The sequence below is a fragment of the Balaenoptera musculus genome, chromosome 5 (assembly GCF_009873245.2).
Source record: "Balaenoptera musculus isolate JJ_BM4_2016_0621 chromosome 5, mBalMus1.pri.v3, whole genome shotgun sequence".
NCBI lineage: Eukaryota > Metazoa > Chordata > Mammalia > Artiodactyla > Balaenopteridae > Balaenoptera > Balaenoptera musculus.
In genome coordinates this window covers 113,489,741-113,513,713 of record NC_045789.1, presented here as the reverse complement: position 1 = coordinate 113,513,713, position 23,973 = coordinate 113,489,741, and the positions used below count along the sequence as shown (strand labels likewise).

The 23,973-nt window shown below is 36.0% G+C and overlaps 1 protein-coding gene across 17 annotated transcripts in view; it reads right to left on the bottom strand.

Annotated features, from left to right (window-relative positions):
- Positions 1 to 23,973, bottom strand: part of ANK2 (ankyrin 2) — a 591,117-nt gene that overhangs the window by 63,509 nt on the left and 503,635 nt on the right. For 9 of the 17 annotated variants that reach the window (XM_036852154.1, XM_036852142.1, XM_036852144.1 and 6 more), the window contains 3 exons: positions 20,912 to 21,056; positions 14,416 to 14,518; positions 13,611 to 13,714 (listed from right to left, as the gene is read on the bottom strand). In XM_036852154.1, the coding sequence (XP_036708049.1) occupies positions 13,611 to 13,714; positions 14,416 to 14,518; positions 20,912 to 21,056 (352 nt within the window). Of the gene's footprint in view, positions 1 to 9,047; positions 9,084 to 13,610; positions 13,715 to 14,415; positions 14,519 to 18,661; positions 18,674 to 20,911; positions 21,057 to 23,973 lie in introns of all 17 variants that reach the window. The other 8 variants (XM_036852143.1, XM_036852151.1, XM_036852147.1 and 5 more) reach the window with 3 other exon arrangements.

Below are 23,973 nucleotides of genomic sequence, written 5' to 3'. Positions count from 1 at the left end.
TACCTGAATAGACAATGAATCATCCCAAATTCAAAAGGTGGACTTTAGGAGCAGGATATATTAATTTCCCCTTTTCCTTTTTTTGTGAGTGTATATGTGTATGCTTCTGGGTGAGATTTTGTCTGTATAGATTTGCTTTCACCATCAGTCCTAGGGTTAGGTCTGTCCATTTTTTTTTTTTTACTTAAAAAAATTTTTTTTTCCTAATACATGTTTTCTTAATAATTTTTTCCGTATTTTCTATTTTTAGAAATTAAAAAAGTTTTTAATAAGTTTTTTTATATTTTTTATTTTAAAAAATTAAAATTTTTTTTTCTTAATAAATTTTTTTTCTTAAAAATTTTTTTCTTATTTTTTACTATAAAAAATTAATCTATTTTTAAAAATTAAAAAAAATTTTTTTCTGAATACATTTACTCTTAATAATTTTTTTTTCTTATTTTTTATTATAATAGCTTTATTTTATTTTATTTTATCCTCTTTCTTTCTTTCTATTTTTTTCTCCCTTATATCCTGAGCTGTGTGGATGAAAGGCTCTTGGTGCTCCAGCCAGGCATCAGGGCTGTGCCTCTGAGGTGGGAGAGCCAACTTCAGGACACTGGTCCACAAGAGACCTACCAGCTCCACGTAATACCAAACGGCAAAAATCTCTCAGAGATCTCCATCTCAACATCAAGACCCAGCTTCACTCAACAACCAGCAAGCTACAGGGCTGGACACCCTATGCCAAACAACTAGCAAGACAGGAACACAGCCCCATCCATTAGCAGGGAGGCTGCCTAAAATCATAAGGCCACAGACACCCCAAAACACACCACCAGACGTGGACCTGCCCACCAGAAAGACAAGATTCAACCTCATCCACCAGAACACAGGCAATAGTCCCCTCCACCAGGAAGCCTACACAACCCACTGAACCAACCTTAGCCACTGGGGACAGATACCAAAAACAACGGGAACTACAAACCTGCAGCCTGTGAAAAGGAGACCCCAAACACAGTAAGATAAGCAAAATGAGACGACAGAAAAACACACAGCAGATGAAGGAGCAGGGTCAAAACACACCAGACCTAACAAATGAAGAGGAAATAGGTAGTCTACCTGAAAAAGAATTCAGAATAATGATAGTAAGAATGATCCAAAATCTTGGAAATAGAATAGACAAAATGCAAGAAACATTTAACAAGGACGTAGAAGAACTAAAGAGGAACCAAGCAACGATGAAAAATACAATAAATGAAATTTAAAATACTCTAGATGGGATCAATAGCAGAATAACTGAGGCAGAAGAAAGGATAAGTGACCTGGAAGATAAAATGGTGGAAATAACTACTGCAGAGCAGGATAAAGAAAAAAGAATGAAAAGAACTGAGGACAGTCTCAGAGACCTCTGGGACAACATTAAACGCACCAACATTCGAATTATAGGGGTCCCAGAAGAAGAAGAGAAAAAGAAAGGGACTGAGAAAATATTTGAAGAGATTATAGTTGAAAACTTCCCTAACATGGGAAAGGAAATAGTTAATCAAGTCCAGGAAGCACAGAGAGTCCCATACAGGATAAACCCAAGGAGAAACACGCCAAGACACATATTAATCAAACTGTCAAAAATTAAATATAAAGAAAACATATTAAAAGCAGCAAGGGAAAAACAACAAATAACACACAAGGGAATCCCCATAAGGTTAACATCTGATCTTTCAGCAGAAACTCTGCAAGCCAGAAGGGAGTGGCAGGATATACTTAAAGTGATGAAGGAGAAAAACCTACAACCAGATTACTCTACCCAGCAAGGATCTCATTCAGATGTGATGGAGAAATTAAAACCTTTACAGACAAGCAAAAGCTGAGAGAGTTCAGCACCACCAAACCAGCTTTACAACAAATGCTAAAGGAACTTCTCTAGGCAAGAAACACAAGAGAAGGAAAACACCTACAATAACAAACCCAAAACATTTAAGAAAATGGGAATAGGAACATACATATCGATAATTACCTTGAATGTAAATGGATTAAATGCTCCCACCAAAAGACACAGACTGGCTGAATGGATACAAAAACAAGACCCATATATATGCTGTCTACAAGAGACCCACTTCAGACCTAGAGACACATACAGACTGAAAGTGAGGGGATGGAAGAAGATATTCCATGCAAATGGAAATCAAAAGAAAGCTGGAGTAGCAATTCTCATATCAGACAAAATAGACTTTAAAATAAAGAATATTATAAGAGACAAAGAAGGACACTATAAAATGATCAAGGGATCGATCCAAGAGGAAGGTATAACAATCGTAAATATTTATGCACCCAACATAGGAGCACCTCAATACATAAGGCAAATACTAACAGCCATAAAAGGGGAAATCGACAGCAACACAATCATAGTAGGGGACTTTAACACCCCACTTTCACCAATGGACAGATCATCCAAAATGAAAATAAATAAGGAAACACAAGCTTTAAATGATACATTAAACAAGATGGACTTAATTGATATTTATAGGACATTCCACCCAAAAACAACAGAATACACATTTTCTCAAGTGCGCATGGAACATTCTCCAGGATAGATCATATCTTGGGTCACAAATCAAGCCTTGGTAAATTTAAGAAAATTGAAATCGTATCAAGTATCTTTTCCGACCACAACGCTATGAGACTAGATATCAATTACAGGAAAAGATGTGTAAAAAATACAAACACATGGAGGCTACACAATACACTACTTAATAACGAAGTGATCACTGAAGAAATCAAAGGGGAAATCAAAAAATACCTAGAAACAAATGACAATGGAGATACGACGACCCAAAACCTATGGGACGCAGCAAAAGCAGTGCTAAGAGGGAAGTTTATAGCAATACAAGCCTACCTCAAGAAACAGGAAACATCTCGAATAAACAACCTAACCTTGCACCTAAAGCAATTAGAGAAAGAAGAACAAAACAACCCCAAAGCTAGCAGAAGGAAAGAAATCATAAAGATCAGGTCAGAAATAAATGAAAAAGAAATGAAGGAAACAATAGCAAAAATCAATAAAACTAAAAGCTGGTTCTTTGAGAAGATAAACAAAATTGATAAACCATTAGCCAGACTCATCAAGAGAAAAAGGGAGAAGACTCAAATCAATAGAATTAGAAATGAAAAAGGAGAAGTAACCACTGACACTGCAGAAATACAAAAGATCATGAGAGATTACTACAAGCAACTCTACGCCAATAAAATGGACAACCTGGAAGAAATGGACAGATTCTTAGAAATGCACAAACTGCCGAGACTGAACCAGGAAGAAATAGAAAATATGAACAGACCAATCACAAGCACTGAAATTGAAACTGTGATTAAAAACCTTCCAACAAACAAAAGCCCAGGACCAGATGGCTTCACAGGTGAATTCTATCAAACATTTAGAGAAGAGCTAACACCTATCCTTCTCAAACTCTTCCAAAATATTGCAGAGGGAGGAACACTCCCAAACTCATTCTACGAGGCCACCATCACCCTAATACCAAAACCAGACAAAGATGTCACAAAGAAAGAAAACTACAGGCCAATATCACTGATGAACATAGATGCAAAAATCCTCAACAAAATACTCGCAAACAGAATCCAACAGCACATTAAAAGGATCATACACCATGATCAAGTGGGGTTTATCCCAGGAATGCAAGGATTCTTCAATATACGCAAATCAATCAATGTGATAAACCATATTAAAAAATTGAAGGAGAAAAACCATATGATCATCTCAATAGATGCAGAGAAAGCTTTTGACAAAATTCAACACCCATTTATGATAAAAGCCCTGCAGAAAGTAGGCATAGAGGGAACTTTCCTCAACATAATAAAGGCCATATATGACAAACCCACAGCCAACATTGTCCTCAATGGTGAAAAACTGAAACCATTTCCACTAAGATCAGGAACAAGACAAGGTTGCCCACTCTCACCACTATTATTCAACATAGTTTTGGAAGTGTTAGCCACAGCAATCAGAGAAGACAAAGAAATAAAAGGAATCCAAATCGGAAAAGAAGAAGTAAAGCTGTCACTGTTTGCAGATGACATGATACTATACATAGAGAATCCTAAAGATGCTACCAGAAAACTCCTAGAGCTAATCAATGAATTTGGTAAAGTAGCAGGATACAAAATTAATGCACAGAAATCTCTCGCATTTCTATACACTAATGACGAAAAATCTGAAAGTGAAATTAAGAAAACACTCCCGTTTACCATTGCAACAAAAAGAATAAAATATCTAGGAATAAACCTACCTAAGGAGACAAAAGACCTGTATGCAGAAAATTATAAGACACTGATGAAAGAAATTAAAGATGATACAAATAGATGGAAAGATATACCATGTTCCTGGATTGGAAGAATCAACATTGTGAAAATGACTCTACTACCCAAAGCAATCTACAGATTCAATGCAATCCCTATCAAACTACCACTGGCATTTTTCACAGAACTAGAACAAAAAATTTCACAATTTATATGGAAACACAAAAGACCCCGAATAGCCAAAGCAATCTTGAGAACGAAAAATGGAGCTGGAGGAATCAGTCTCCCTGACTTCAGACTATATTACAAAGCTACAGTAATCAAGACAGTTTGGTACTGGCACAAAAACAGAAATATAGATCAATGGAACAGGATAGAAAGCCCAGAGATAAACCCACGCACATATGGTCACCTTATCTTTGATAAAGGAGGCAAGCATATACAGTGGAGAAAAGACAGCCTCTTCAATAAGTGGTGCTGGGAAAATTGGCCAGATACATGTAAAAGTATGAAATTAGAACACCCCCTGACACCATGCACAAAAATAAACTCAAAATGGATTAAAGACCTAAGTGTAAGACCAGACACTATCAAACTCTTAGAGGAAAACATAGGCAGAACACTCTATGACATACATCACAGCAAGATTCTTTTTGACCCAGCTCCCAGAGAAATGGAAATAAGAACACAAATAAACAAATGGGACCTAATGAAACTTAAAAGCTTTTGCACAGCAAAGGAAACCATAAACAAGACCAAAAGACAACCATCAGAATGGGAGAAAATATTTGCAAATGTAGCAACTGACAAAGGATTAATCTCCAAGATTTACAAGCAGCTCATGCAGCTCAATAACAAAAAAACAAACAACCCAATCCAAAAATGGGCAGAAGACCTAAATAGACATTTCTCCAAAGAAGATATACAGATGGCCTACAGACACAGGAAAGAATGCTCAACATCATTAATCATTAGAGAAATGCAAATCAAAACTACAATGAGATATCATCTCACACCGGTCAGAATGGCCATCATCAAAAAATCTAGAAACAATAAATGCTGGAGAGGGTGTGGAGGAAAGGGAACTCTCTTGCACTGTTGGTGGGAATGTAAATTGATACAGCCACTATGGAGAACAGTATGGAGGTTCCTTAAAAAACTACAAATAGAACTACCATACGATCCAGCAATCCCACTACTGGGCATATACCCTGAGAAAACCATAGTTCAAAAAGAGTCATGTACCAAAATGTTCATTGCAGCTCTACTTACAATAGCCAGGACATGGAAGCAACCTAAATGTCCATCGACAGATGAATGGATAAAGAAGATGTGGCACATATATACAATGGAATATTACTCAGCCATAAAAAGAAATGAAATGGAGGTATTTGTAATGAGGTGGATGGAGTTAGAGTCTGTCATACAGAGTGAAGTAAGTCAGAAAGAGAAAAACAAATACAGTATGCTAACACATATATACGGAATCTAAGGAAAAAAAAAAAAAAGGCCATGAAGAACCTAGTGGCAAGACGGGAATAAAGACACAGACCTACTAGAGAATGGACTTGAGGATATGGGGAGGGGGTGGGGTGAGATGTGACAGGGTGAGAGAGTGTCATGGACATATGTACACTACCAAATGTAAAATAGATAGCTGGTGGGAAGCAGCCGCATAGCACAGGGAGATCAGCTCGGTGCTTTGTGACCACCTAGAGGGGTGGGATGGGGAGGGTGGGAGGGAGGGAGATGCAGGAGGGAAGAGATATGGGAACATATTGTATATGTATAACTGATTAACTTTGTTATAAAGCAGAAGCTAACACACCATTGTAAGGCAATTATACTTCAATAAAGATGTTTAAAAAAAAAAAAAAAGTCAACATGCTAATCATTAATCCCAATAATTTGTAATATAAAATTGGGTTAGCATTTGAGCATTTTCATTTAAAAAGATCAGAATCAAAAGGTGTCACTATTTGGATAGGTAGTAGAATTAGTGGACAGTTATTTTGTGATGTATAAAACAATTTCAAGGGATGTCCCTGGTGGCACAGTGGTTAAGAATCTGCCTGTCAATGCAGGGGACACGGGTTCGAGCCCTGATCTGGGAAGATCCCACATGCCGTGAAGCAACTAAGCCCGTGCGCCACAACTACTGAGCCTGCGCTCCAGAGCCCGTGAGCCACAACTACAGAGCCCGCATGCCACAATTACTGAACCCCGCGTGCCTAGAGCCCATGGTCCTCAACAAGAGAAGCCACCGCAATGAGAAGCCCATGCACCACTATGAAGAGTAGCCCCCGCTCGCCACAACTAGAGAAAGCCCTCGCGCAGCAACCAAGACCCAAAGCAGTCAAAAATAAATAAATGAAATAAAGTCATTAAAAAAAAAACAATTTCAAAAAAGCAAAAAGCAGATTATAAGAGACCATTTACTTTTTTTGGTACCACAGGAAAAAGTGAAAGGTTGGAAAGGAGGGAATCATGAGATGAATCAGTTCACATGCTAGGTTTGATTAAGTAAATATGATTTTCTCATATTTTCAGATTAAAAATGGGACAAGATAATGCCTATAAACAGTTGGAGATGAAAGGAGTTGAAGTAAAAACATGTAATTAAGTATGCACAGAGGTATCATATATGGATTAAAGCTCAGCTCCACCGTTTGTGAGCACTGACTAAAGCCTCATCTGTCAATGAAGGATAATCATACCACCACTTAAGGGCAGGGTGAGGATGAAATCATGTGCGGGTAAAGCACATAGAATTCAATAAATGCTTGTTCCCATCATTTTCCTTTCCTGGCACCCATAGGATTTTATATATTTTGACTGTCTTAAAAATTATAGTATAATATAATACCTAAAAAATAAACAGAGAAACTAACGTTTATTAAATACCTGCAATGAACCCGGAACTTTGCTAAAGCAGTTTAATATGGAGTTTTCATTGGTTTATGAACTGTACTATTCAAAGAAGATATACAAATACTATTATCACAGAGCACAAGATAATGCAGCAAGTACCATGCTCTTTCCTGGATCCAACTCTGATCTATCAAGAGATCTATCCCTGTCTTGAATTATTGCTGTAACCTCGGGCAAGTCACTTAACATCTTTAGGTTTCAGTTTTCTCACCCATAGCATGAGAGACATTAAATTCTTAAACTCTAAGGTGGCCTTCTGGTGTTAAAATTCTAACTAGGGTAGGCAACCTATTGGAATATTCCATTTCAGATGTTCTGGAAGCATTCCTATTTGGAAAATAAACTGCTACTCCTGCATGAAATATACACTATTTTTGCTGTATGGTTAAAACAGTCAAGGAGCAGTTTTGCAGAAAATGTATACACATACTGCACTAAACATTGACTTCAGACTGTACAGACAAAAAACATCACGTAACATACTCGGCTTTTGTATATCTTACTCTCCAAATGAAATTCAACAATCATGCAAAGTAGAAACTCTTACTGAAGTTTTCTAAATTGTGAGATACGATGTTATCACAATTTAAAAGGAATAAAAGCAAAAGCAATCCACCATTATTATGCAGATGACTTGCCTAGGAATATGTAGTTGATTAGCTACACAGGTACATGCTTCAGAGGAGGCAGCAGAAAACAATGATTCTGCACTTTTGAGGACTATATCCTCCACCCTAAAAGTTATGAATCCTTAGGTTTACTTTTAATTCATCCAGGACCATGGGGTGGGGACGGGGAGGAGACTGCAGCATTCAGTTAGTTATTGATTGAAAATAGGGAAAAAAATGTCATCAGGGTGCTTCAGTGATCCCCATACACATAGCAAGAGGGCCTTAAATTAAACCTGATTTCTGGGGTACTATGAGAAAACCATATCATGAGCTCTTTCTCCTCTATAATTTCCTTAATTCCTTCCCAATCTTTGAAATTCCATGAACTGAAAAACTGATGAAAAACGGCTTTGAAAAAAGTGTCTCAAACTTGTTAAAATCACCAAAAAAGTATTTATCACTCACTATGTTCATGTATGGAAACATAATATTTAGTGTGTATTTCAGAAAAAAGTAAAAGAATGGATGTAAATTTTTCAAAGTTGAAAACTGTTTTATTTGTAGACAATCTTTAGTATCATGTTGGGTGACTGTAAAATAAAATACAATAATCAGCAGTTTGATAAGAACCTTTAAAAATAACTTTATTAAAATAAAATAGAATAATGGATTTTTTAGAACACTGGAATCATTCTATAGCACAATTTGTAAAATATCAAAAGGCTGCATTTAAAGTAGTACTAGCAAGCAAATGCACTATTAATAAACTTTCAGCCCTTGGTTCACCTAGAATATAGTTTAAAAAAAAAACTCTGCTAAGTGACACTTAAAATCATAACCTTTACTATAACTTGAAAATAGCTCAACCAATTTGCATAATTGCTGGAATAGCATTTTCCAGCTCTATGTAGCACTTGTTCTCACAAAAAAAGCTGAGATATGGAGACCCATGACCAAGACAGGCTCTCACTTTAGGTCTACATTCATTTTGGTACAACCCCACCTAATTTCCAACAAAATAAGAAATACCCACTTTCTCTTTACCATATGGCCATGATTTGGAGAAAACACATTATTCTCCCTCACACTCTCTCTCTCTCTGGCTAGGTATGGTCACACTAAAGCATCCTGAGGCAGGGTATATGCAGAAGGAAATGACAAAAGGAGGAGAGGAAGAGGCAACATGTTCAGAGAAAGAATTATGCAGAAGTTCACCTGCTGTTGTCACGATCAAGACATGGAGAGGTGCGGCTGCAACAGAATAGATACTTTAGCACAGAGAAGGAATGGATAACGTGAAATATAAAGAAGGAAATCAGAAGTGACTTTCAACTGAGATATATTATTTATATACCAATACCATATTCACTGAAAAAAAGATGGAAATACAAATGAGATACAGCTCTATGCAAATGCTGAGAGAAGAGCCAGGTACTGGAGCTCTGTAGCAACTCCCAGGTTAGGGAACTGGGATATTATAAAATCCCTGGACATGGATTTGTAGGCTTATTCAATTCTGGCTTACGTGGGCACTTAAAATCTAAATGTCCAAGAAGCTACAAAGCATCGAAGGGCATTATAATGAGAGTTACAAAGTTTTCGATTTGATGGACATAGTTTTGCTTCCAAAGCTTTTCTTTCATACTTTCAAAATAATGGTAGTGACCTTTTGGGCTCCTACAGAAGAAATGCAAACAGAAAAGGCACAATTTTAAAAATAGCTCCAATGACACACAATAGCGTAGACTATAAGGCAGAGTAGGTAACATTAATTACCTACTAGTAAGTAACAAAAACTATGCAAACAAAATCTTAGTGCTTTTTTCAAGACTTTCACTCCCTGTTTCGGGGATTGCTGTCTTCCTCGCTGGTCATATTGTTGAATCCCACTTTACAGTCCTGCCTTTCAGTCCTCTTCTACCTGAGTCTGCTCTTCCTCAAAACACTCCATACGTTTTTCACAGAGTCCACTTGGGTTTTCAACACCTGATGATATACAAATCCTTTGGACCAGAAACCCAGCCTTACAAAACAGTTGTTTTGTTACTTATAAAATAATTTTCTTCATCCAGAAGAATTTACCTTCATGTACCTTTAAAAAAAAAGAGTGTTTGAAATACACTAACAGCTATATTAACTACTATATGTATTTAGATAAATATTAACGTTGTCAAATGAGAAACAGCTTTAACTTCCTTGAGTTTCAAATATCACCTTCCACTATTTGAGCTAACATCTTTACTTTTTTTTTTAAATAGACTATATTTTTTAGAGTAGTTTTAGGTTCACAGCAGAACCATCTTCAACATGTTTTTATGAAAAAGAAGTCCTTTAAAAGATTACTTTCTTATTGACTTCTAGTTATCATATCTTGTAGTATAACATCATGAATTGACATTTATTTGTTGGCACTTGGCTGTTATTAAAAAAGTATAAAAATAAAGACTTTTGAAATAATAATATTTCAAATGAGTCACAAAACTAGCTCTCTCTAGGAACTTGTGCCTTACATCTGTTGATTCATTATGCACTTATGAAATAGGGAAGAACTGTAAAATTCAAATTCTTGTCCAACCTTGTGTTGGATGTGATTATGACTGGGATACTAGAAATAATAATTGTTGGTTAGACTGTGAATCAGTAAGGTAACTTCTTCAAAAGCAACAACAAAAATATTACTGTCAGCCTTTCTTTTGCTAGCTATTGGCTGTATCTATTGGTCAGAACAGATTTTTTAATCACTGATACCTATTCTCCTATAGTGACAGACATTAGTCATTGGAAACAGTAGAAGTAAAAGAAAATCACTAATAGTGCTTATTGGTAGAAGCTGTGTCTTCCATTAATCTAAAATCCCTTTATCTAATCTAATAGAACATTATACATCAAATTAGTGGCATATGCATATAAAAGCTAACTTTATTATCCCTTCTATCAAAATTTTTTTTTTCTTACAGTTTGGTCAGATTTTGAAGTGGCTTAGGAATTCACCCAGTTAATTAAAGAGAAACTCAGTTCCTTGAAAACTATATAAAAACTATTACACAGGAATCTGGTGTATAATGAATAAAATTACATGTCATTGTTACATGATAGATTATGAATGTTATTCATATACATTCATATCATGGTAGCTTTCAAATACCATCATCCTCAGAATCATTGAGTTTTCAGTGGTAACTAACCATCCTCTTAGAGTCATCTTTTGCACTGTGTTCATTCAAATACTATAGTAGAGACACAACTTTATGATAGATTACCTGATTAAAAATAATAAGTCAAACACTGCCATTATGAACTGTACCACATTGGCTATTGTCATTTAGAGGATTCAGAATACATTTTGTTTCACTGATTTGGAATTTGCTAAAGATGTGGAAAATGTGTATGGGGATTGTATAAATACTAATGGCTATAATCTATTGAGTACTTATTCTTTCTAGGCAAAATACTAACTACTTAAGAAGCATCTAATCCTTAAAGCTCCACTATGGAATTCATAATATAACGTTCATCTTATAGGTAAGTAAACTGAAACTTATATATTTTATACAACTTGCCCAGTGTCACATATTGAGTGTCAGGGCCAGGATCTGAATTCTGATTGACCTGATTCCAAACACACTCTTAACCATCATGTTATCTCTCTTCCAGAGATTGTCTTCCAAGTTCAAATAACAACACATAGGTGTGTTTCTTAAAGGGAGTGGCTAGGTTTTACTCATCTATTTTCCTTAGTGCCTGGCACAAGGTTTGATACATTGTAGAATTCAACAGTGTGTGAAGAAGGAATACTTAAGTAAATGGAAAGGATAAAAAATATTTGAAGTAACTAGTCATATGTTAATTACCTAAGTCATCCTTAAAGTCAAACTTTTTTTAGGCAATTTTGCTCCTTTCTAACAGTTTGTATAAGATATATATATCTGCTCTATTGGTACTTGTAGAAAATACCAGTGCCAAGGCCCCAGTGACAGAGACTGTGATGTAATTGATTTGAGTTGGGGCCTAGGCATCAGTATTTTTTAAAGCTCCCAGGTGATACCAAGGTACACCTAATGCTAATCCAGAGCTGAGGATTAGCATCAGTGATCAGGTGTGAGGTTCACAGAAAAACTCACTTATTAGAGACCAAGATTTTAAAGATCCTTATTTTAATGAGTGATTAAACTTTAACCACTGGATACTCTTGTTTCATCATAAGTAATCAATTCTAATTACTTATACATGTATCTAGTTTTATACTATTGGTATGTATATTGATGTACTTCATCTGAGTATTTTACTGCCCTTCGGTAGTTAAGACTTCTTTAAGAAATTCCTTTTTTAAAGTAAATTATTTTGGAAATTGAAATATCACCATAACACTTTGACTCTTTTATAAATTCGGTTACTAATAGTTAATTACATTTTGCTTAAAATCATCTCGTCACTTTGTAGGCTGGGTATGGGCTTCAAATACTAGATTATGGTTTCTAGATTCTGAACTATTATCCATCAACACCCTAGGTCCAATTTTCTTTTTTTTTTCTTCCCATCATTGTTGAAAAACTTAGTAGCAGAATGCAATGTTATGCTTTTTGAATAATTTACAGCTGTCAGATTTTAATTATTTTATGCTTAAAAATATGTAAGTAAATTTGGATGAGGTTTAATTCGTTTTTATTCCCTTGAATAACACTTGCATCAAGAACTAGCTTTTACTTATTTAACAAAGAAGAGTATTATGATTATTTTCAATAACTAATTTTACATTCATTCTCCGAGCCTTTAACGGAAGATCAGGCTAAGAAGTACAACATTTTTAACTACAATATCTTAGAATGCTTTCCTGAAAGGAGAATATTTTAGAATAATCAGAACAAGAAAGGATCTACTAAAAATAGTGCTGGGGATTATGGAAAGGGAGTTTGGGATAATAATTTAAATCAAAATATTATATTTAGTTAGATAAAATATGAGCAGGGATTAAAAGTGATTAAATAAAAACATCTTAAAAGTTTATATGTAATTATGAAATTACTATACAACTTGACACCATTAAAATGTAAGGAAAAAAGCAATCATGAAGACTTTACAATTTAAAACTCCTTAAGGAATTTATATTCCACATAATTGAATTCTTATAACTTAAGAACGTCTTTAAGAATGTTTAAAATTACTAACTCAAAGCCCTACTTTTTAATGAGTTAATATAAATAGGCAGCAGTTCTTAAGTAGTGGCATATATATTATCTGGATGACTTGTAAAAGATAACTGAGAACCTGACTGGTTGCTTTCAAATTTTCCTTTTTAGAACATCCCTACTTCAAACAGCTTGTGAACTCCTCTATACATCTGTATGACTCACACTTCTGTAAACATTATTTTAAATGCATTAATACATAAGCAAAGGCATTTATTAAACTAGTCAGTTAATCTTAGTAAATAGAACTTTCAAAAAAGCAAATGATCTTGCCCCTCTTTTCAAGGCCATCTTAAAGACAAAAACGTGAACAGTAAGGAGGCCACTGGTATACTCTGGTTAGTTAGCAAGCTGTTTGACGCAATTCTACGACTTATTTTAAAACAATGGTCAGTTCTTCTATGCTGAATTCAACGCTTTTTGCTGGTTTGTTTGTGTGGATAGAATCCATGGTGGATAAAGCAGTGACAAGTTTTAAAAAAGGTCACTTCCCCTGTAAGCTAGCCATCAGCTAAAGCTACTGGACAAAGCTGTTATTTTCACTCATCTCTTTTTACCTCTTGATCTGGATGCATAATATTGATTTACTTACCCTGAATGAATAGGGCTGGAAGAAAGAGCCACGTTGTCTAAGTTCTCAGTGCCCCAGCTTAGACGATAAGAATTCCTTTCTGCCTCCTTGGCTAGAGTTGACACCTAAACACAAAGAACACTGGATTTAATAAAAAGACGTTCCTTCAATTACATTAAAATATAATGAACTTAAAAAAAAATGGCATTACAGGAAAGTGGTATTACCTGGAAAAACGTTCATTTAAAAATATGATAGAAGACCAAGGCATTTAAAATGTATCTTTATAATGCATTCCCATTTAAATTATATTATTGATATAGGATCACATTTCTGTAATTGTCTTTGAAAAGAGTAGGTGTTCATCTACTTCCTATATCCAGCCAAAGCTGATAAAATTATATCTAAAATGAAAATATTCCATAACAAATTCTACATCTTTTCTAATAGAAAACAATTTTAAATATAGAGAGACATATTTTAACCTGTACCTTTCATCTTATACCTCAAATGCATCCTACCTTACATTTTCCTTTAACAGAGATTTTATAAAGGAATTGAGTTTTATATATCATGTCCACACGGAAGAATCCAGTATAGCTGAAGAAACAAGCAGTATGCTATTTTAGAAAAACTCTGCTCACTGAAAAATGCAGGAAACATTTTTTATGTTTTAGAAAAACTCTTAAATCCCTTATCCTAGATTAGCAACTGAATTAAGACAATTTTTTTTTAGATTAAAAAACTTCCTCTGGACATTTCTGGCATCAGATAATGCTAAAAAGCTCTCCAGAAAGCAGAAATGTGAAGGCAAAAAGTCACATACCTGGTGACTGGGGATCACAACCGTGTCGTCAATCATGGCACTGTCCCTCAGGTATGAGGCATGGCTCAGGGTGTGAGACCTGTCGGAACTGAAGGATCGAAGGCTGGTAGGTTGGCAGGAGGTCATGGTCATATACCAACAGCAGTAGTAGGGTTGGGAGGATGAAATGATGAGCCGGGCAGGAGAGTGAAAAAAGCGTGCTATTAGCTAACAGTGCAACTTCCAGGGGGACATAAATCGCAACAGTGGAAGAAGGAAACACAGGTCTCTGTGTTGCCGTACCTCTCTGTCCAACAACTAAACTAACGTATCTTTTGACTGGTTCCTACCACTCAATGGCAAGGGCACAAGGGAATCCAGAAGATAAAATTTGATACTCCTAATCTGATTCATTTTCTTCCCAGAAATGTTTGAAACCAACAACTGTAGCTTACTTACTGCCAGTATAAGAAATTCACACAGAAGATAATTCCAAGATAGATTGCTTAAATCTGTGTTAAATGTAAATCTCCCCGCAACTAAGAAAAATATTAGGGGGCGGGGGAGGGGAATAAGACAGCCCTTGGAGAGAATGAAATGAAAGCACAGGTTTCATTTTCACTCATTTTCCTTTCTCTCCACGCCTCTTTTTCCTCCTCTCCAACTGTGAATGACTGAATGTTGGTGCACACCCCTGGAAGCTACAGAGTGAGATGAACTGTGGCCAGATGCATGTTTCCTGCGGAAGTGGTGTTCCTCCTGTTTGTCCCTGGTGTTTCCAACAATGCTATTTCAAAGGACAGCACTGTTCCTTGTGCATGTCCTGTGTGTGGTGAGTGAAGCACCGAAGAGTGCTGGTTGCTGTGGCAATGAGATGCACGAGCACGAGAAACTGTTTCCAAGACCAACTCACAACCCACACAGACATCCGCCAGCACGAAAACGAATTGCCAGTGGACACTGACCAAAACTGAGGTTTAGCTTCAAAATGGGATTTAGGCCTTGATAATCAATGCTTTACATTTTTGATAAATCTGAATTTCAAAGTTCTGAATTATATACTCAGATGAAATTGGTGAACCTTGACATTTGCATAGATGCAATTTCATTCCTTCCTAGTCAATTTGTACAATCAAATGACAAATAGATTGATAACTTAAATAAACTATATTTTATACATGTTAATCCAAATATTAAAGATCTGTATTCAAAATATTAGCCCAAAGCCCATAGGAGAAAATAAAGAGATAGGCAAACTTTCACAATATTGATAGAAGCAAGGTTTCATTTACGTTTAGCTAGTGGGTATTTGGCTAGCGAAGCGCTACAGAATTATGGACTAAACATCAAGTTAGCATATTTATTAGTAGAAACTATTTTCTTTTGCAAATATACCTAAGTCTGTAAGCCACATACTGTCATCTTTATGAGATGTCAATATCAGCAACTCAATTATTTTTGAGAAAATCATCACTTGGTAGATAATTCATAGTAATTTGGGGCCCTTCTCCTATTCTGCTGTAGGATTTATGCCCCCAAAATAAATGCCGAATATTAGAGGGTAAGTGACATGAATCAAAAAAAGTTAACTGTCTGATCCTGTGACTTCCCTGGCAGTCCAGTGGTTAAGACTCCGTGCTCCCAATGCAGGGGACAGGGGTTCGATCTCTGGCTGGGGAACTAAGATCCCACATGCCACATGGTGGGGCCAAATAGATAAATAAATAAATAATCAAATATACTTCAATAAAAAACAAAATAAATATTTAATTGAGCCTATGTTTTTACACCTATACTAATCTGTGTTTATAATAAAATCAAACCTAAATGGAATTTGACAATACGCTCTTTTATGTTATATAAGCTCTTGGGGAAGATTGAGGCTCCTGACGCAGCCAAGGCAGGAGCAGCCTGAGTGCCTAGCAAACCTATTCACAGGGGGTTTAATCCTGGCACTTGGAAACAGCTTATATTATAGCTGTTTTTACAGCTGTGCAGTTAGATTTTGATGGTGCGCTTCATAAACAGGCTGCTGTGACTAACCTTGGTGTGACCTTGAAATTGAGGATGGGAAGGCGATTAAATTATTGGGGAAAGGGGTTTTTAATCTCAGCAAAAGCTTGTCTCAATTAGTGGACTGAGCATTTTTTTTTTTCCTGCACTTGTATTGTTTTGTACCAGGCAGCACTAAGATCAACAGCTCTTAAATTCTATTATCCTTTATTTGTTTTGAGTTGAGCCAAGAGAGGGAAAACAGTAGAGAGGTCAACCTCTTGAAATGATATGGTGTCTACAGGCTCAACCATCTTCCCCCATTAGTTCTGTTGGGCTCAGGTTTGTTAATTACTTAATCTCTATCCTCAGCTTTAAAATTCAAAGATCCAGATGGTGACTTTGCACATTTAAAAGTGCTAGATTCATATGAATGAACAGTACTAAAGGATCAACAGGCACTGGAGTAAAGGAGTAAAAATGCCTGCCCATAACAGCAAGGAGAGACTTCGTCACTATGTAGATTAACCCTTAAATGGAGCACTGGAATAGTAGAAACGTAGGTCTCCAAGGGGAAATGGAAATTTAGCTTGGATGGGAACAACTCGAATGGCAAAAAGAAGGTACCTCAAATACGACCCAGTGATGTGGCTGCCACCACTGTAAATGCGTAAACTCTGAAAAAAAAGGCAGCCAGGTCTCAACGGCCACTCTCAGGGAGGCACCATAACCGGTGGATGTCTGTCTGCTCTAGGAATGAGGTATTAAAGAGCTCATTTGGCTGTGAATGTAGAGTTACATCCTACAATCAGTGTATCAGTAATAAAGGTGGATTACTGATATCCATCTACCTGATACCTGGGTCTATCTTTCAATTGGTTTTGAAACAGGAGAAGCAAAGGGGTGTTGGTGCTACTTTTTGTCTTTCCTAGAGCCCCAACAGGAAAGAAATACAGGGGGAGAAGAAAGGAAAGAAAGAGACAAAGTGACAGACCAAAAAAGGAGATTGGGGTAGGGAGGAAAAGATATTAGAAGATGCAGACAGAGAGTGAGGAAAGTTGGAGAGACAGAGGGAGAGAGAATAAGTTGAAACTGTATGTCTAAATATCTCTATCCTCTGACTTTATTCTAGTTCACTCTGTTTTCTGCCTTCTAAAATGCTAATTGGTATTTAATCAATGTTTATAGTTCTAACTGATCTTTTTTCTATGACATCACAGAATCTACTTAAATGAAATAAATGAAGTAAGAATATTTCAAGAGTAAAGAAATTATTCTCTCTAAAGGAATCATGACCAGCACAAAGGTCTGGGATAATTCAAGTCTCTGGATCAGAAATTGCCTACCCTGGTTTAAAACAGTACAAGCAAATTCAAATATTTTGCAACAGAGTTGTCATTTTTTTTTTCCAGTAAGTCAGAGGTGGTGCTGTTCAGTTAATAAATCTGCAATAACACATATCCATAAAAGTGTAAATTTTTACTTGCTGTTTAGCTAAGGGATAGGCCAAAAGTTTTTTATGATCTGAAATTTATACTTTTTTCACCATGATACAACTGGCTTCTGGACACATATTAGGTGGTATCAAAGTCTGTAATTCCACAGAAAAGTATAATAATTACTATCTTAGTTAGCTGCAATATTAGACATCCAATTAACGGTGTTTTCAAACCTATTGAGCAAGTGAATATCCAAAAATTTCAATGTGTCTGCTTTAATACATGGAGAATCTTTTGTGGTTCATTGTTATTTAGTGTTTTACATTGAATTTGAATAGTATTTTTAATTTGTGAGTAATAATAAAATAAAATGGACACAAAATCCAACTAATCAACTTGACTGTGTTTCTATTCAATGTGATTAAAATTTACCTATTTTTATTCTTCTGCATCCATGTACATTTTAGGCATCTGAATCATTTTTTTAAAATCATCTCCAACTATACATAGGCTAATTAGGTTCCTTTTGGGGAAGCCATGCTAATGTTTTATCAACCACAAGGTGGAGCTGTGACAGTTAAAACAGTCAGGCCTGGGGCCTGTCACAGACTTTCATTCTAGTAAAATATTCACCCTTCTAGCTTGAATAAGATATTCAATTTAATACATAAAAATCCTAATTTGAGAATAAATCCATAATTCTAGAATATAAGCACCCCCTGCCAAGACACACACACAAACACACACACACACACACACACACACATATTGAGCAGGGAGCAGGGAAATGTGGATGTATCCAGGAAGGTCATGTTTTCATGCTATGTAATACCTACCTGGGCATGGTACTATTGAAAGCACACCAAATAAAGAAATAATGAAAAGGAAAAAAATGGTTACCGAAAAAAGGTAACTTATATTGAATTGTCTAAGCAAAATATAAAAAATAAATAAAACATTGCATTGCAATCATGAAAATGAGATACTGACTATAATTCCATCTTGGAGAGCATGAATACATCTGGTGTTCTAGAAATGCAAGTGTGGACCTGGACAACAGCTCACGTCTTCTTTGTTTCATATCCCCTGTCTTTACAAGCTGAGAAGTATTCAGTTTAGGTAGAATCCTCCAAGCACTGACCCCTGTCTTATAGAAAGTACTGTTCTAAATCTTTCTCAGTACTAAGTACTTTCGAAGAAGACAAAAGGATCAAATCAAGCACTTATTCTTAATAAAAGAAATCAAGCTGAAAAAAAAAAAAAGGATTTTTGGATAACAGTAATATGATTATTCATAGCTTATTATGAATTTTTGCAAAGCCATTAACATTTCATTTATTGAAATTTGAAGCCTTTTAAGAATCTCAGACCGTGAGGCCCAAATCAATCAGTGTGTCAAAATTCAATATCTTGAACACTGACACCAACACAAGTTCCCCTCCCCTCACCCACCAAATGGCTCCTCCTTCTGTACCCTGATCCCAAGGACCACTCTCTATCTAAGTCATTGAAGCCAAGAAGCCAATCGCATCTTCTTCCTCTTCTTCACCCACCCCGTGAAATCCACTGCCAAATCTGGCCAGTTTTACCTCACAGATATGTTCTCAAATTTTTCATTTCTAAAACTCTCCCCATGACTGCTACCACCCAGATTAGAGTTCAAGGCGTGTCCCAGCAACTTCAGCGAACATTACCGCAATAATTTCTCAGATGGTCGATACTACCGAGTTTAGCCCTTTGACAACTTTCCTCTAAAATTCATCCTCTATATCACTGTCAGGGGGGATCCATCCAAAATGTAAATGTGACCTCCCCTCCTTCATACTTACACTCCAGCCACACTGCACTATTCTGTTTCTCTCACACACCACGAGCCTTTGCTCACCTTATTAAGGCTTCAAATGCCCTCCCCACCTTTCTTCACCATCATCACTATTATTCTGTCTCGGTTTGGGCTCATTCCCTCCAGGAAGCCTGAGCCTCAGGGCTCCAGCTGCCCTCTGTGGGTACCACTAGCTTCATCTCTCTCTCACCCCATTAGATTATGAATTTAGCAATTACATATTAGTCATGTTTGTACCTCTGGCACCCACCACAAAGCCAGCCCAGAAAGGCACTCATTACACGCACACTGAATTGTTTTAAAAAAAAAAGATAGGAGGGAGGCATTAGTACTCAAGGGAAAGGCCCAAGAAAAGCTTGTTTTTACTAATTGTCCATTCAGAATTGACTCCTCTTTTAAGGCATTTATTTCTTACACTCCAAATGTGCTGGATACAGCCAAGAATAGAGCCAATATTAAAATTATAAACCTAAGATAATTGAATAGCAAAAGACATTACACTATATGTACAACCACATGCTTAACCTAAATTGGCAGTCATACTTTTGATGAGGCACCATGGAATGTTCTTAATCAGTTTACCTCAAAAAATAATAAACACGTGGTATGCTAGTTAGTAATAACCCAAGAAATTGATTGTATATTTCAGAATATAATACAAACCTCCCTGGATTTGGCTATAAAATCTGGGCTCCTTCAGATTTTGCTACGATTGCTTTTGGTATCCAGGCTCTTTAGGGATTCTGTTCTGATTCTTTTTCATGAAAAAATCAGTTCCAGGCAACATTTCCTTCTCAATTTGTTACTTTTTAATCCTTCTTCACAACATACTTTTGTTCACAGAAACTATGGCCCTAACAGAAAACCCCAAGGAGATTGGGAGGATCTTATAACTGCCGTTTAGTAAGAGTGTCCATAGGCAAAACTGTCCTTTTAATGTGCCTAGAGAAAAAAGTTGCAGATGATTAAAAATATCATATTTTAATGGTTCAGAGCTCTTTACTGATCATGGCTCTGATTCTTACAATGCTTGACTTCTACTAAACTACTTAATCTCTCTAGGCCTCAGTTTCCTTTAAAATGGACACTTGAAGTTGTTAGAGAATGCAGTAAGATAACATGCTAAATGCTGAGAGTAGTGAGATATACCTATCGAGTGTCAATAATGGTGTCTACTTTTTTCACTATCATAAAAGTGTGTTGCACTCACTTCTGATATCAAGGGAAAGCTTTATGTGAATACCTGTCAGAGCGTCCTCCCTCCAAGCTGTATCTCAGGTAATTCATCCCATCCAGGAACTGACTGCTAGGTAGGGAGTCATCACCCAGTTCTTTCAGATCCTCAGGTCTAAGGTACTCTCCCCCATCACCTGTCATTGTGTCATCACCTTGAAGCAATCAGAGAAAGATGGAGAATTACTTGTTGGATGTAATATCGACTACAAAATATGATTATGATTGTGAAAACATCAGCATAATAGCACTGACATCACTGAAACACTGCACACTAGAAAAAAAAAAACCAGAACACATGCAATTAAAGAGTGCTAAAACTCAGGTAAACAATATTTGACCCATTTTCCTATTACCTACTAAGAAGGAATAATTACCTGAATTGGAATTCTTTTAATATCAGTCAATTTTCTTTACTCATTTCTTTATCCCGATAGCTGATTTATCATGATAGCTGATTTATAGCTTTATATTTAACTTAACAATTAGTACAATATGTAGACAACTTAGCTTCTGTCTATAGTATCAATAATTTTGTACATAATGTCCAGCATTAACAGTCTTTTCATGTAATTGACAATATGCTAAGAAATACCTACTGCTCTAAAACAAATAAGAGGTGTATTAAATGGAATAATATGACTTATAAGATTAGCAAAATATGCACATTAGGGAAAGAACACTAGAACGAAATAGACAGATTGTGACATTTTAATAAACAACCTGGAATTTAATTTTAAAATCATTACAGAGCATAAAAAGGATGTTTTGTTGGAAACTAGATGGTTTCCCAAAGATGAAGTACAGGGAAAAAAGTGAGATAATAATTAAGCAGTGGCAAAAAGCGATGACTAAGTGTTGTAGCTCTCATTTGGAAGCACAGATGGTACGAGTACATTCCCTGCCCATGAACTGGAATAGAACACTTTCAAAAACACACATTTCAGGAAATTCAATAAATAATACCTCATTCACAGAAATGCTCTCCATACCATTAATGTGCTGGGATGGGGGAAAAATTTAGCTGAGAGAAGCTATTTTTGATGATCCTTTAAGAGCACCAATCACACACTGAAAGCCTGATAACCAATGTAAGGGAAAACGTGAAAGAATGTAATTCATTCCTATAATTAAATTAAATATTTATTTTAATCACATCTGTTTAAAATAACTGTTCTAAATCAATACTAATTTATTTATAAAGATACAGCATTAAAGACTTTTCAGAGGAATATGTCTTCAGCATCTCATTACTTCCCTGTATACATGATCCTAAGAGCCCATAATCAAGACTATTAGCTCTCTAAATTACTTAAAGGCAAAGATAGTTTGAACAAAAGACCTTACAGCAAATAGAAATGTAACTTATTCACCACTAAATTTTTTTCTCAAAAATCAATGTATTTAATATTTGGCAGTTACAAATCTCATCATTAAAATTACTTTTATTGCTCCTCAATGAAATCATTAGATTTTTATTTAGTTTTAGCTAAGTGAATTAGGCTACACAGAGTAGTTATTAAAAGTTTACTCTTTAAAATCAGATAGACCTGGGTTCAAATTCTAATTCTACTACTTACTGGCCAGTTAATCTTCCTAAGCCTCAGTTTCCACAAGAAGAAAATGGGAATGATACTAATAATCTATCTCACGTGTCAGTTATCTGAATTAAATAACATATAAGGATGTATAACAGAGTTCTGGAATATAATAATTGCCAGCTATTATTTTTATCAATACAAAGTGATCTAAATGTTGACACACCAATGAAATATGAGCTAAATTTCATTTATGCAGAATAATTTTTGAAAAATTTAAAGAAAAATATAATTGTACTGTTTAAATATTTCATAAATCTGACAACTCTAATGAAAACATGAATAAGTTTTTAAAATTAATTTTGTTAAAGTGGTTCCCCCGAACTCTTGTATATATTCTCTTCTTCAAAGTGTTCCCTCACAAAACACAATGCAGCAATAGCAGCAATCCATAGATAAATAACAATATAGATGAACATGAATTGCATGACGTTGGTGAACTTTAAGAACCAAAAAGGTCAGAGGAGGGAGAGATCACTTTAGAATAATGTAGCGGGTTGAGTAATATCTCCCCTGCCCCCAAATTTCATGTCTACTTGGAAGCCCAGGATGTGGTCTTATGTGGAGATAGGGTCCTTGTAGATGTAAGTAAAGTAAGGATTTAGACGAGATCATACTGGATAATTGCAATGAGGGTGTTTTTTTACAAGAGAAAGAGAAGGACACACAGAGACAAACAGGAGAAGGCCATGTGAAGGCAGAGGTTGGAGTGATGTGTCTACAAGCTAAGGAACACCAAGGATTGTTGACAGGCACAGAAGCTGGAAGAGGCGAGAAAGGGTTCTTTCCTAGAGCCTTCAGAGGTTAGCATGGTCCCACCATGGACTTCCAGCCTCCAGATCTGTAAGAGAATGAATCTGAGCCACCAGCTTGTGGTAATTTGCTGCGGTAGCCCTAGGAAATTCCCAAGGAAGCTGGAGAAGGAACCACTGAAGAAGGAATGGGAGCTGGTCAATTGCTTGGGGGCAATTTTGATGGGCAGAGATGATGGTATTTCAGGTGAGAGGCTAGTGTGTAAAGGGTCATGGAGGGCAGTAAGAACAGTATGAATAAAAGAGTAATGTGCATTACATACTTAGAGAATACTAAGTGGAATAACTTAGCGACAGGCAGTGTCCATGTTGGGGAGCAATGGCAGAAAGTCCAGGGAGAAAGCTGGTGTCTGAACAGAGTGACAAGATTGCGAAGCTTGGACATTTTATTATAGGACTTGTGGGACTTATGTGTTCCACTATTTCCCCCTTCTTGTTTAATTGGTAAATCTTTATATAGGAGTATTTTTATGAGTCAAATAAGTTGGGATTCCCCATTGCTTTATTTCTGGGAGAAAAAGAATTCTAAGATCAATCCTAAGACTTGGTTTACCAAAACACAGGCATTGTCTGGTTTGGATATAAGCCTAAATTATTTTCAGAAAAAAATATGCAAGTCCTGTTAACATTTGAGAAAATTAAGCCTATTCTTATTTATGAAA